Here is a 16,169-nt window from a genome sequence, read left to right as displayed (position 1 = left end):
CTATTAAATTAGATGACTATCTCCCATCTTGTATTTCATGCTTGATTTATTAATGCAACTCTATGTAGGAGATATGATAAAATTGTTCTGCCTTATATCATCGAATTTCAACTTCTGTGGTCATGGGACTCCTGGTGGCCTAGGGTTACACATTACATTGATAACCACAAGGTCAGCAGATTTAAACTGCCGCTGGCTCCATGGGAGAAAGATGAGGCTTTCTACTTCCGTAAACACTTGTCAATCTCAGAAAACCCCACAGGGGCAGTTCTACTCTGTCCTATAGGGTCACTATAAGTCATGTGCATATAGGGTTGTAATGAAAGAGAGTTTGATTTGGAGTGAGTGGTTATAGACCGGATAGTCATTCGAAGCTGAACTCTGCAGGCTTACTCAAAAGAAGAACACCACCAGGCAGGCCACCATCGTTCCTACTCTCATTTCCCCCATAGCATATAAGGCGAGCAGCTATGGCCAGCAATGGCAGAAGCTACGTAAATTTACATATGCCCAGGATAAAATACACGTATTATGAAATAAAATTCCACTTAGATATAGCTGTATTTGTTCACTTGGGTTTATGACAACATAGCAAACCACGCCGAACCGTTTGAAGAGGGGAGACAAAGACACAGGTAACGATGAGCAAATCCAATGTTTGAATTCGGAGTTAAGGCATATATTTTATTGATACTCTACTATTAATTAGGTGTTGTTTTAGGCACTTGGCATATGGCAGTTAACAAAAGCAAAGAGTCCTGTCCTTGTGGAAGATGGGAAAGTCTAGAAATAAATTGGAACTTGGAGGCAAGTTAAAGAGAACAACAAGAGAAGATAGAATGGGGAAATGCGAACTCAGCGTTTTAAAGTTTGATGCTGATTCTAGAGAAATTGGTCAGGGTCCTCTAATTGAATCTAGGTTGTAATATAATTTGAAAAAAGCTCTCTGAGATGTCAAGGGACCAAACTCCTATCAATTTTACGAATGTAAAATCATACTAAAGTCATAATACATTTGTTCACGCAAAATCAGACTAGTTTTAGGAAAACAAGGCAGTAGAATGCCATCCTGGTCTATGAAATGTCTACTAGTCCTCCTAGATTTGATCTTTTTCCCTGGAAAATCTAAAATCTTCCTCACCTGTGCTACTTTGAAAGAAGGAGGGGAAACATGAGGAGCTGATGCCAGGGGCTTAAGTGGAGAGCAAATGTTTTGAGAATGATGAGGGCAATGAATGTACAAATGTGCTTTACACAATTGATGTATGTATGGATTCTGATATGACTTGTATGAGCCTCTAATAAAATGATTTTTTTTAAAAGATCATAAAAAAAAAAGAAAGAGCCCTGGTGGGGTAGTGGTCACGTGGTGGGCTGTGAACCACAAGGTCAGAGATTCAAAACCACCAGCGACTCTTTGGGAAAAGGATGGACTTTTTTACTGCCACAAAGAACTGCAGGCTCAGAAATGTACGGTGGCAGCTCTGCCCTGTTGCGTAGTATCGCATTGAGTAGACAGTGACTCGATAGCAATGCTTCTTTGGCATTTTGTTCAAAATTACTAGCAGGACTTCAAAGAGATTAGAACCTAGAGGGGCTGGTGTCTGAAATTCCCAGTGATATATCAATTTATTTTACTTTCTATTAGGGACACAGACACAGTTATTAGGAGACTAAATATTGATTCATTTGCAAACAAGCTTGGAGAAAAAATTTTGAACCACGTGGACATTTCCTTTTTCCAGGTAGTTCAATGTCATCTTTACTCTGTAAATGATTGGCTAAGTCCGAGGGTACAATCTAGAGAACTGATTTCATACCAATTCCCAAGTTGTGAGTTCCCCTCAACAACGTTTAAGAGATCTACTAGGGATTTTAACTTAATATCTTATGACCTAGGTTGTATTACTAAACTTGAGCAACTTTAGGTAAGTCCCTGTTTTGTTTATTTCTTCTTCCTCCTACCCGTAAAATCAAAAATTTCAAATTATGAAAATAATGCCTGACTTTGCACCTTAATTGACCCTATCCTTTGAATGGCCAGGATTAGTGAAAATTTAAACATGTGTTTTTGTATTCCACCTCTACCCTACATATTATAATGACTTTAATCCAATTCTCTCAGGAGGCACATTCACTTTTAATTTCTTTTCAAAGGACAGTCAACTCTGTACTCAAAATCATTTAGATTTTCCCCCCAGGAATTTTCCAGTGCCATTGTCTCACTGCATGTATCCTACTGTTTAAGACATGAAAATAGAAATTTCATGGGGAAAATATATATATATACATATATGATAGCGAACTATCTATACATGATAGACAATATAAATGGTAATGCATATACACATATTCTTGATAGCATAACACAATTATAAATTTGTAATCTGTATTCTTGATGATGACCTACAATGTTACATAGAGAGAGGAGAGAGAGGGCTAAGGGGAGGGACAGGGGGTGGGAAAAGTACAGGGACAAGGAGGGTGAGAAAGTTGATGGGATTTGGGACAACATGAGCTGGAATGGACATAAATCACTCACTTACACTTTAAGCATAATTTTGAGTTTCGATAGATCTATGTACCCATAAAAGTTACTGCCAACATGATCAAGCTACTGAGCATTTTATTTACCCTTGAATGTTCCACATGTCATGACTTCCTTCTCTCGCAGGCCAAGCTAACCAGTGATCCATTAGTATACTTTGGTTTAATCTTTGCAGAATTCTAAATAAATGAATTGGTATGTACTATTTTACATCCTGATTTTTCCACGGAGGATATTTATTTTTAATTAACTTATGTTGTTACACATATCAACAGTTTATTCTTTCTTATTGCTGATAAAATTCCTTTATAAATATATGTAGTTTTTTTGGTTCACTTATATATTAATGGGAGTTTGGGGCATTAACATTTTGTTACTATTACAAATAAACTGTTATTGGTATTCATGCAAATAGATTTTCAAGGACAAACATTTTTATTCCTTTAGGGAAAATATCTAGGGTTATGATGAGTGTGTGTTCAATGTTTTAAGAAATTTCCTAATTATTTTCCCAGCTGACTATATAATTTTTATCCTCACCAATAATGTAATAAGATTCAAGTGGTTTTACATCTGTGTCCACACTTTGTGCTGTGAGAATTTTAAATTTTTCATCACTCCAGTGAATGTATAATTCCATCTCATTATGGTTTTATTGAACACCTATCAGATGAGTAGAAATATTTAGCATATGGTATACTTTGGAGATTCCTTTCCCATTTCATCTTTTAATTTTTCCTTCTATATCTAGAGATCCATCCTTTGTCTGACATGTGTTGAAAATATTTTCTCCTAGTCATTGGCTTCCCCTTTCATTTCCTAAACAAGTATTTTGAGGAGGAAACATTTTAAAATTAGAACATAATCACTTTTTATATTTATTGTTTCACTTTTTTGTCACAAGTTTTGTTTACTCTGAGGTTGAAAAGAACTTTTTGATTACTCGTAGGTTATAAAGAGTAATTTTGATTACTCTTAGCTTGAAAATACCTTTCATCTATATTTTCCTCTATAAAAATTAGTTTTAGTTTTTACTTATAAGTTTTGTGTTATATATAATTTACTATATATGCATATTAATTTCAAATTAACTTTGAGATAGATAATAAGAATATGGTTGATGCTCTTTTTCAGATAAACATCCACTTGCTCCAGTGTCATTTGTTAAATACATTTAGGGTTTTGTGTCCACAATAGCATATAAAATTGTTCATGTCAGGAAACATGGTGGGGATTTTTAGATAGGATTGCTTTACATTTCTATGTCAACAGTGTCATCTAATAATTTTGGGAGCAATGAGTATCCTCCATTTAAAAATGAGGAAACCAAGGTGCTAAAAGACTTACTGAAGACAATTTTGGTCTCCAATGCCATTAAGTTCATTCCAACTCATCGTGACCCCATAAGGCAGTGTAGAACTGTCCTTGTGAGTTTCTGAGACTGTAAATCTTTATGGGAAAAAGAGTCATGGGGACTTTCTCCTGGAGCCACTTGGTGGTTTTGAACTATTGCCCTTGTAGTTAGAAGCCCACTACTTAACTTGCTATGCCATCTGGGATCTGAAATACCATTGCCCCTCCAAACCTTGAGCCCAGAACCTCTCATACCCCAGGGAAGAATCACACTTCCAGACCAATGAACTCTGGTGGAAGCATGGTTATGCCATTGGGCTACTAACGTCACTGCCAGCAGTTTTTTATTTCTTTGCAAAATGTAATGAATACCTATATAGCTTTATATCGAATGGTTCTGGAAATAAAGGCTACTATGGCTTCATGGCTTTGTTTTATAAGTTAATAGAAGGGAATATATAAGTATTCATTCTGGTGTGAATGAAGGTGACCTACAGACTACAAAGCTGGGCACCATTTTCACTGGGTTGCAAAGCCAGGAGATACACTTTTCCAAACCATGTTCAAAGGCCATGCTGGATTTCCCCCATATATTGGATCTGTTGGCTACTTTGGATCCAGACCTAAATCAGGATCTAATATAAATATAGAGATGGTTTTATGCTCCGCTGTTATCCTAGAAAGTGGACAGCCAGGGCATTTTAAGATTTGACAGGCACATTCTTCTTCTTTTCATGGAGAGATGTCTGTGAAGGTTTCACACATGGGAGAGGGAGAGTCACAGGTTTAGTATATGTACAGATTCACGTATCGGGTGCTAACACGCTCATCTCTCTCTTGCAGGAGCAGGAGAATCTGGAAAGAGCACTATTGTTAAACAAATGAAGTAGGTACACGACTTTTTGAAATGTTTAATATTTAAATCTGTCCATGTATTTGACCATACTTTTTGACCAATCATAGGCAATTGATTGAAAATTTTTTCTAAACTGTAGATAACAACAAAATGGTCACATTTTTTTTTTACAAACATCCCCCTGTCATTTAGCCTCAAAAATAACAAAGTAATAATATTATAATAGTTTACTTTCTGATTCCTTTAAAGTTTTTTTATTCTCAGTAAACACTAAAAGTAGTTATGTTTTAAATATATTGTAATATACTGTGTTTTACATATATTATTTAAATATTTTAACTTACTGAAATATGTTATATTTTTCAAAAAGATAGACATAACTCAAAGTATTTATATTTCAAATATATCTGGATGTGATCTACATCTTTCATATTGTGGTAAATAAGCAATAAAACATTTAAAATATGTCAGCCAATGATCATTCTGAAAATTAATGAGAAAACTATATTTTTAATGTTATTGGAATTTTCATCATTGAAGACCATAAAGTCAAAAATATTGATTGGTAAGCATAGATAGACGAGTGAAAGACGTGTCTTGGTCATGGTCAGAGCATTTTTAAGAGCACAGGTTGCTGTGAGATATGAATGGTGATCATTTTAAAGCCAATTTCAAATTCTGTACCTAAGGAACTTGTTTTTTGGGACATATTATATGAGGAAATGTTCCCAGTCAATGATGAAATGATCTGATTGCAAACTACATTGTTGTTTTCACTTTTCAGTAATAGTCATGCACCATTCAACATAAACAATATGTAAGCCTAATTTTTAAAATCTCCTATCTTCATCAAACCCCTCAAGTTATTATTCACTCAGTTATATCTATGTACAAAATGCCGTCCTCTCCTCTTGTGTCTAAAGAACAGGGCTCCTTTGTTTTGTTCACCGATCATTCTGTTTTTGAGTTTGTAAGTCCATCCTTGCACCCACTCCGGTTTCTTTCACCCATTACATTACACTTTCCTTTATATTTTAATAATGTTTGATTCTATCAAACTTTTAACCTCGCCATTACCTCTTAGGGTGAATGCATTGAAAACTGAAATAATTATTTGAATGCATAAATATTGTAAATTTAAATACAGTAAATAAAAATAAGCACAAATAAAATTAAACAAAAATGGAAAACTTCAAAAGTTTACAGGTATATGACTAATAGATAAATAACTGCTATGTACATATATAGATTCATAGAAAAGTATAGAAATTGTTTAAGAAAGTGAGAATATGAAAAACATTTATGTTGACTAGAAAAATGATAAATCTGCACACACTTTTTATCTTAATAATGACAGAATAAATAGCTTAAGCAGATGAATATGTTCAAAGGAATTTACTTTCAACAGCAGGATTTAAAGTGTTCTTTACTTTCTCCTTCGTTCTCCGATTCTTGGCATCTTCATGTGGGGTCTCTAGTGTTTGCTCTGAGTACTCTTCTCCCCTAATTCAACATATTGATAACATGAAAAGTGTCAAAGTTCAATGACTTTTTTTATATCATCCCCAGGCTGAGGCCTCTGAGATCTTTCTTTCAAACCTGAACATTTTGTCTCAAGGGGTGGATATATCTACCTCTGTAGTATATAACCAGGAGCCTTCTTAGCGTGGGGGGTTTCACATTGGACTACTAATCACAAGGTCAACAGTTCAAAACCACCAGCCATTCCTCAGTAGGGAGAAGAGGCTTTCAATCCCTATGAAGATTTATAGTTTTAAAAATTCACATGAGCACTTCTACTCTGTGCTATAGGGTCACTGCGAGTCAAAACCTACCTGGTGGCAGTGAGTTGTGAGTTAGGGGTATAATTAAACGAAACCCAAGTCAAATGAAACCCAGAGACACAGAAGCCATTCCAAATCATAGTAACCCTTGGGACAGAGCAGAACCTCTCTTTCAAGTTTCCAAGACTGTAAATTTCCTTGGGAATAGAGAAACTCATCCTTCCTATGGAGTAGCTGACGAATTTGAACCCACAACCACGTATTACCAGCTCAACCAACTATAGTATATTAACCAACTATAGTATATTCAAATAAACAAACAAATCTACTGCCATTGAGTCAATTTTGACATAAGGTTTCAGAGACAGGGATTCTATGGCTGTAACTCTTTATGGAGGCAGGTAACCTCCTCTTTCTCACATGGGGGGATTGGAGTTTAACTGCTGATCTTGGAGTTAGCCGTCCAACTCATACTCGACAGCACCACCCAGGATCTTTAGATAGCTCCAACCCAGAACAAGCAACATTTATTTATTTATTTTTTTTTCGTGTCTTAATCTTTTTTTTTTTTTTTAAACATTTTATTAGGGGCTCATACAACTGTTATCCCAATCCATACACACATCAATTGTGTAAAGCGTATTTGTACATCATTTCTCAAAACATTTTCTCTCCATTTAAACCCCCGACATTAGGTCCTCATTTTTCCCCTCCCTCCCCGCTCCCCCCTCCCACATGAACCCTTGATAGTTTATAAATTGGTATTTTGTCATATCTTGCCCTGTCCAACGTCTCCCTTCATCCACTTTTTGGTTGTCTGTCCCCCAGGGAGGAGGTCACACACAGTTCCATGTGATCGGTTCCTTCTTTCCTACCCATTCTCCCTTTACCCTCCCTGTTTGAACAAGCAACATTTAAAATATATAGTTTAGTTGATTGCTTTAATTATGTATGTAAATGCTTCAGATAGTAAAACAAACGTGATCCAAAGAATAAGCACCAAAAACAACAACAAAAACAAACTCTTTACCATTGAGTTGATGCCGACTCATGGTGCCACTGTAGGACAGGGTAGCACTGTCTCTATGCGTTATAGAGAGTGGAACTCTCGACCAGAGCAGGAGCACCCAGCCATTTGAAACTGCTGACCTGTAGCGAGCAGCCCAACCTGAAACCAAAAGGTTATTAGGAGGCCGCAGAGTAGTAGAGAGAACAACAAATAATCATATCCTCGCCACTTTTACTTTCTAAACCTCAGAGTCCTTGTCTTTGAAAGTTTTACTAGTCATGCTGTACCCCCACCCCTGTGGCTCTGTGTTTATAGACACAATGCAAATCCCAGTAAGGTGACATGCAAAAAGATGGGAGGCCCAAATACTTCAAAAACAGTAAGAAAATCACGCTTTGAACAGTATACATTATGCAACCAAGAAGCAATAAAGTGTAATTAGCCAACACAAAAGTTCTAGCTTTTAATAGGTGAACCTATTTTAAGCTCTTACTTCAGAACTATTAGTCAAACCTTCAATAAGTGGAAGGAAGAGGAGAGTTCAGCCAAATAGTGTGTCTGGTCATTTAAACTTTGAGAGCTCACTGGCACGTACACCGATAGAAGTGACAAGGGATTTAAGAGCAGGCAATTGCCTAAACTGATGCTTTTGTTAATGCCATAAATAGAAAGCAGGCCCTCCTGTTTTCCAGCATATCTTAAGTGATAGGAAAGGCAAGGACATGTCCTGTTAAAGTCTTCATTTCCTCTAGATTCTTGTTGTAAACACTACACAAAGTTTCAAAACAATGTATAGATCTTTGTCCCGACAATCTAAAAAATAGTCTTTGGAAAAATAGTAAGTTTTCTACTTCAAATGTCCCTGAGTTTTCCTTTTAAAATGTACTTTATCTAGTAACAAAAAAAAGTTTAGTCTTTTTTGTATTTGTTATGGAGGTTCAGAGAGAAAACTTTGTCTCATAAGACAAAGATCATATAAATCCAAAGACATAAAGTAACTCAGATTTAATACATATATATAAGTACAGATAAATAAGTCAGCTAATATATATTGTGCTGTTATACAATAAATTCCTGTTGATGTACTTTTGTGTTACAAACACTCTTTCAATTCTCAAAAGCCTTCCATGTTTAAATTACAGGATCATCCATAAGAATGGCTACAGTGAACAAGAATGCATGGAGTTTAAAGCAGTAGTTTACAGCAATACTGTGCAATCCATCCTCTCTATTGTGAAAGCCATGGCTACCCTTGAGATTGATTATGCAAATCCCAGAAGCGCAGTAAGTATGCAACTAATGGCAATTAGATGCCCTACATCGGAGTTAGAGCCCTAAAACTATTAATTCTTCAAGGGGATGCTTTTTCTATTTTCCTTTAAATGAAGTTTCTTTCTGAATGTGTGGATTAATCTGAATCAATCAACATGAATTGCTTACCTGGCAGTCAACACTAATATCAAAATAACATGCTTATATTTGCTAAACAAAACTGCCCAGTGGATAAGATCTAAGTGACTATATCTCTCCCCTTATTGTCTAACTTGAATTATTCATTATTTCATGAATAGTTTTTCATTTTTAATAATATGAAATGCTCATCTATGTTCAAATGATAACTGCAAATGTGAAATAGCAACAGTGAAATCTTATTTTTCATGTGTTTGCTTTAAATATTTCAAGTTTGTCTGATTAAATAAGATGGCTTCTGCTAAACATGCCCAAGCTGTCATAAGCTTATGACCAAATATATATTTTTAAAATTTCCTCTGCTTTATATTTCTGCAATTATTTTATTTTCCAAAAAGTCACTTATTTTGAGAACATCGCAGGTGCCAACAGATAGCACTCCATTCGTTTGCAAAGAAAACCTAGTATTTTAGCACAGTGATTATCCCTGGGGCTGCAAGCGCCCAAATGCACAGTTGGAAACACCCAGCTGCTCCTGCTTTGGACTCCCTTCAACAGCGACAGTCTCAGAGACTAGCAGAGGCGGGGACTGTCCGAGAAAGTCCACAGAGCCGCTCTGAGTTTTGCTTCGTTTTTAAACAAAGAACAGTTGACACCCCTTGCCCCTCATATAGACACCATGAAGTCTAATTGTGCACCAGAAGAGCCCTCGTGGTGCAGTGAGCAACTACGTGGCTACTATGGAAAGGTCACCTGATCCATCTGTTCCCTGGAACAGGCTCAATGTTTTAAGCATCGTCCCTTCTTGGTTCTTGTCCCACAGAAAAGATTTCAGGGGAGGGATGAAATTCAGACAAGAGTCAGAGAAAAGGTTTGAACAGAAAAGAGACAGTTTATCGAAGGTGGTGCTTTGAAAAAGAAGTCCACGGGGCCCTTAGATAATCTGAGAGGCCTGGCAAAATGTAAAGAAAGGACATTAGAGTGTGGAAAGGTGGACCTCCTACCATTGGCAGCCTTTCTGGCAGGTCTACTGCTATTGGCTAGTTCTTTGCAGGGCACCTCCAGGTATGTGCATCCCAGCGCCCTGGCACCCGGAACTTCACGCTGTGCTCTCATCTGGGAACCTCTAGTCAGTAATCGTGTGGGTAATGGGGCCATCCTGGTTTTCTTCACCCTGCACTTGCTGTCTCCTCTCTGCTCTCCTTCATTAGTAAGGAGCTGGGTCTGATTCTGCTCTTGACCTTCTTTTCGGCTGGAGAGGTAGATGTGTAAAGTTCTATCCACCTCGCTTTTGTGCTTCATTTCTTGCCATCACCACGTCTCCTCCCCCAGCCAACCCCTGACCAGTTAACAAAGCCTACCAACTGCTGCAAGGGAATATATATATAGCACTTTTCTTCTTACAGGTAAGAGCCTGAGAAAGCCCCAGTGGCAGTTTTACTTTGTGCTACAAGTCAGAATTAACATGCAGCAAAGGGAATTTATGCACAATCCACCAGAAGAACCCGACTCTTTCCATAGGTTCTCTCCAGGGACACTCGGCTGTCTACAAACCATGCCCATGAATGTGTCCCCAGTATAATTTTCAGACACCCTGTACATGAACGATGAAAACAGAATAACACAGTAGGTATAGAAAAATACTCACATGATACTTTCCCTCCAGAATTTAGGGTTAAAATGTAAATGATTACTGGAAGCTATTGGAGATCATAGAAAAATACTTTTTTCCCATACAAATAACTAAGGAAAAATATAAATCCTTTTTTGCACTAGCACTTCTCATTCTCATAAAAATGCCAAGCATGTCCTTAGGAGAAATCATTTGGGAGGCAGAGAGCAGAGGTATGCTGGGCTGTCCTGCAGTTTCTTTCCAACCCCTATCTCCTAATGCACCATGTGGACTCATGAATCTCTTATGTCTCTTGTAACAGTTTTCTTCTTACCTGTGAAAGAGGGCATCTACAAAGCAAAGCAAAACTAATTCACTGCAATCAGTTCCAAGTCTTAGCAACCCTACATCACTCGTGTGGGTTTCAAGGTTGTAAATCATTACAGGCCACTCACCTTTCAGTTAGCAGCCCTACCTATGAACCACTACATCACCAGACCTCCTTCCAAAAGAGGATTTCCAAGTTCCTATCCTTCTTTAAAGTTCACGCCTTAGTGATCCCATCCTTATTTGCTGGTATTTCAGTTATTTCTCTGACCTTAAGCTTTATCTAAGAACCAAGAATATTAAATGGCCCCTTAATTAAAATACTTGATTCATGTCACTTATTTAATGATGAGAAAAATTAGGCCCAGAAAAGGTTAGCCATTAGGCTTAATCAGCAAGAGTTTAAGGAAAATTCCAATGCTAGTGTGCAAAAGTCCTGGATCTAGAAGATCAAGAAGGTAGGACAAGTTCAGCATATCAGAAGCTGGATGATATGAATAAAAAATTCAAGCCTGGAGTTGTAATATTGAAGGGATCTATGCATTAAATATTGAACTATGCAAAACGCATCTTCAAAAGAAGATGGAAGGAAAACACAGAGTCTTCTTACCAAAAAGCACTGCTCAACCATTTCAAGAGCTTATATATGAACAAGAATCAATGGTATTGAAAGAAGGTCAAGCTGCACTAAAGCCATTAACAAAACACAAGGTTCTAGGAATGGATGAAATACTAAGTGAAATGTTCCACCCAGCCGGTACAGCACCAGAAACACTCACTAACTGGCCAACTAACTGGAAAATACCCATATCAGTGCCCCTTGAAAGAAAGGTAGCCCCACAGGATGCAGAATATATAGAAATGCATCATTACTGTTACATGACAATGAACTTTTGTGGACATGAATTAAAATGTGGCTGCAGTAGTACACCAACATGGAGCTTCTCGAAATTTAAGAAGAGGGCATGGGATGAGAGATATCACTGATGACTTCAAATTGATCTTGACTAAAAGCAGGGAATGTTAGACATATGCTTCCTTGTGCTGTCTTGCCTTTGCAAACACATTTGACTGTGTGAATCTTAACAAGCCATGGGTAACATTGTGAAGAACAGGACATTTTATTGTGTTCACCTGGAACCCAGCCATAGACCAAAAGGTACTTGTTAGGAGGGAACAAAGGAATCATTCATGGTTTAAAATCAGAAAGAGTGTGCAGCAAGATAGTTTATTTACATTGTAATTACTCATCTCAGCAAATAACTTGGAAAGCCGGACTTTTACGGAGAAGAAAGCAGCAGCGTTTGGGTTGAGGAAGGCAAATTGAGAATCTGCAGTGTGCACATGATCCAGCCTTGCTTGCTGAAAACAAGGACGCCTTGAAGCACTTGAAGAAATTAAAAGACAATAATTTTCCGTTTAGATCGGAACTAAATGTACAGTAAGCCTAAATCCTCATAATGGATCAATCAGCAACATCATGATAAATAGGGAAAAGATTGACATTGTCAAGGATTTCATTTTACTTTGATCCACAATGCTCACGGAAGTGGTCGACAAGAATCCAAGGACGCAGTCTATTGAGCAAATCTGCTGTACAAGATCTCTTCAAAGCTGTCATTTTGAGGACGAAGGTGCACTTGACCCAAGATGTGGGAGTTTCAATTCTTCCTATTCACGTGAAAGCTGGACAATGAATAAGCAAGGACCACTTAACAATTGGTGAATTTGAATTATGGTCTTGTGAAGAATATTGAACTGCCAGCTACATGAGAGGAAGTACAGCCAGAATGCTTCTTGGAAGTCAGTGTGGCAAGATTTTATCAGTTCCTGGAAAAGGACATCGTGCTGGACCAAGGAGAGGGCTCCGGGGAGAAGAGGAGAACTGCACAGAGATGAAGTGGCACAGTGAATGCAGCCACAGGCGATGTAGTCCTCCGCTGTCCGTAGGGTCACTGTTAGTCAGAACTGGCTCCGTAGTACCTAATAATATAGCAGCAATCCTTTCTTTATAGGACCTTTCTCTATGCGAGTGTCTTTAATAAATGCTTCTGATGATTAGTAAGATCTCGTTTCTTTCCTCTTGTCGAGGCCATGCTACTTCCTGATATGTGTATACCTTCTGCATTTTAATTGTTGAGATTGGTTTGTGTTCTAATTTGCATGTGAACTCATATATATTTGTGTCATGAAAGTTGAAAGTAGCTAAAGTTGACTTTAGCTACTTATTTAATGATTTTCTGTGCCCATACAGTCTAATGTTTTTAACTCATTGATGCCAATCATTGTTGAAGTGAAATTGGTTGGTTAAAAATCACAGGACTTGGCATATGGAGGGTGTGAAAGTAGTTGATTCTGTGCTGTCATTGCCATATGCTGAGTAAAGAATAAAAGGTAATTTGTTCAGGTCCCTGGTTGAATAGTATAAAGAGCAATTTAAGGCGCACTAAGCAGCTGTGGCAGATTTCTCAGGAAGCCCCTGTCTATATGATCAGTCAGGGCTTCATGGCAGTCAGGTATGACATACCCCTAATGTGATTTCAACTGGGACACACAATTGTTATTCCAGATCCATGCTTTTGTATTTTCTTTTTAAATGAATATGTTATCTCCCTAATTAATTGTTTAGTCAACAACTTAATGGCTAAACACTTTGCCTATATATGATTTGGAGAGTTCTGCTACTCTAGGGCTTTCCATGTAGCATTCAATTTGCTTATTTATACATGTTTACACATTGTTATATAAATATTTGTAAATAAGTACTCTGAGTTCCACTCAAAGAGAGAAACATTCTTGTAAGAAATTATAGAATAATATTATTAGAATATTTACTTGTCCGCTCTAAATTTGGGTTCCTGCAGTGAAAAAAATACCAGTGCTTTCCTTAATCAATTTATAGTCCTCTGAGGTGATTACAGAGAAAGAAGGGCATGAAAACATGGACAGTAAAGTACTCCGTCACAGGACACAGCACAGTATAAGCTTCAAGTACATTTTAGATGTTAATGTTCAGTAGTAAATTTGAATATATGCTTATTAAAATATATATATTGAAGTTTCCACAGTGCCACCGCATTTCTAAAATCATTTCTTCATTAAACTTTTATTTATACAGCAAACATTTACTGGATACTGAGGATATACTGCAAATTGAATGACATAGCATTTTCCCTCACAAAATGAAAGTTGATGCTTTCATAGTTAACAAAACATCAAAGATTGTTAAAGGCCAGCACAGCTACATGTGAAGTTAAATCGAGAGAGTACGGTCATCAAGTAGGAATGGAGGAGACACTGATAATTGTCTGGGAATGATGGGACTGTAGGGCCAGGAAGATATCCAGGTAGACATTTCCAGCAAGCAATGCAAATGCGACTTGGAAGTTCAGAAGAGATATTTTGGCTAGAGATGTAAAGCAAGGCAATATTGACAATCTCTATATTATGGTATGTAATTTGTACAAAGAGATATAATATGTCCAGAACTTTTGGGGATTGAGTGAAATCTATGTCTCTTAAAATATTGCTATTGTATTACATCTTGAGGAAGCTCAATTTTCCTCCCCAATAATTCAATTATCAATGTTAGTATTATACTATTATCAACAATGAAAGTGATATAACATAATTTGAAAATTAAGAATCAGAAGATATTTTCATACTACTTGAATCGCCAGCAGTCATTAGTCAATAGCATCAGGTCATCACCATCTCTTAGGGCCAAAATGATTCCCTTTTTTTGGAAACCAGCCAGGTTTGACACAGGCATCTATTTGACCTTCTCAGATTCCAAAAGCAAGCATGGTCTTCACGCTTTCAGACATCGAAAAGACTGAGCTAAGAGACAGTACCATCTTTCATTTGGTGGCTATGTTCAAAAGAAGACAAAATGCTAAATTAGATCAGGTTTATAAATGCTGTACTCCAGAATGCTCACTCTCTGACAATAGTTATTAGTTATATGGACCAAAGCCTTGCTACTCTCTTTCATATCAAGCTCAGAATTCAGTGATATATACACAAATTTCTAATTTCGCTTTGCTTCATCTTAATTTTTTTTCAAGGGAAAACACTTCTAGATATCAGCTAGTCATTATTAGGAATTCTAGTTTATTTATCACAAAGTATTTTGAAATGATGTTCAAGTAAATCAATACCAGAAAAGTTAGACAACGAACATTCAATTAAAATATTCTAAACTTTTAAAAAGTATATTATATGCTGAATACTTTTTTATCCTTCTCACTCAAACATTGCTTTAGGAAGACCAGAGACAACTTTGTGCTTTGGCAAATACCCTGGAAGATGGTGGCATGACGCCTCAACTTGCAGAGATCATAAAACGGCTGTGGGGAGATCCAGGAATCCAGGCCTGCTTTGAAAGGGCATCTGAATACCAGCTCAATGATTCAGCAGCATAGTAAGTAAATACATGTTCACCAGGGCTGTCGTTGGCACATTTGAAAACAAAAGTTATAATGCCACATATGCTGCATTGCTAACCATAAGTTCTTGTTCATATATTTTATTATACTACACAAATAAGGACACATCTAAGCACCAAAAAGAACAAAGGAACATAAATAAATACAAACAGAGAGCATTCTTAATATCTAATTTTGCAGCCATTTTCCTGAAAGGATATGTGTAATTATCTTCTCCAGATTTAAAAGAATCAATCATTCTGCATGATTGGTGATAGACACATAGACATAGATTGGTGATATATATAAATAAGGAGGCTTAGGGCTATTTATTTCATTTATACTCATCCTAAAGAAAGCTAATCTTAAAACGAAAACAAAAAAAATCCCCGTATTCACAACATATGCTTTGGCTCCATTGGCTTAATGGGAACAAACCAGAATTTAAAAAGAAAGTAATGTATTGCCCTATAATAAAATACTTACAGTATGGAATTATTTCTGAGTCTCAAGGACAATTGTATAACTCCAACAGCAAATATTGTCTGGGTAGCACTCACCAGTCACAGAAAAATTAGGGTGACACAAAATCTTTTCCCAAATTTATTTTTAAATTCCATTTTAAAAGTGATTTTAACCTATCCTATGGTTACATGCCTGCAAGTATATATATGCATATGTAAATCTAGTTGAATTATAAATTTTATATATTGATTCACACATATGAGTGTATAAAAATATATAAATAACAATCCCATGGAAAATCACCAACATATCTTAATCAACCTTTAATTTTCTTAAAAAGAATGATTATAAAAGTTAAGCAGATGAAAGATTAATGGA

At 36.7% G+C, this 16,169-nt stretch overlaps 1 protein-coding gene across 2 annotated transcripts in view; it reads left to right on the top strand.

Moving 5' to 3' along the window:
* The first annotated feature begins 1,847 nt into the window (after positions 1-1,847).
* Positions 1,848-16,169, top strand: part of GNAT3 (G protein subunit alpha transducin 3) — a 35,872-nt gene continuing 21,550 nt past the window's right edge. The window contains exons 1-5 of one of the 2 annotated variants that reach the window (XM_045288863.1): positions 1,874-1,928; positions 2,675-2,743; positions 4,745-4,787; positions 8,693-8,834; positions 15,165-15,322. In XM_045288863.1, coding sequence (XP_045144798.1) covers positions 4,783-4,787; positions 8,693-8,834; positions 15,165-15,322 — 305 coding nt within the window. In that variant the 5' untranslated portion in view covers positions 1,874-1,928; positions 2,675-2,743; positions 4,745-4,782. Of the gene's footprint in view, positions 1,929-2,674; positions 2,744-4,744; positions 4,788-8,692; positions 8,835-15,164; positions 15,323-16,169 lie in introns of both variants that reach the window. The other variant, XM_045288864.1, reaches the window with a different exon arrangement.

The sequence above is a fragment of the Echinops telfairi genome, unplaced genomic scaffold (assembly GCF_000313985.2).
Source record: "Echinops telfairi isolate 266 unplaced genomic scaffold, ASM31398v2 ScPeMD7_23;HRSCAF=83, whole genome shotgun sequence".
Taxonomy (NCBI): domain Eukaryota; kingdom Metazoa; phylum Chordata; class Mammalia; order Afrosoricida; family Tenrecidae; genus Echinops; species Echinops telfairi.
The sequence above is the reverse complement of the archived record's forward strand: the minus strand, read 5'-3'. Positions and strand labels throughout refer to the sequence as shown.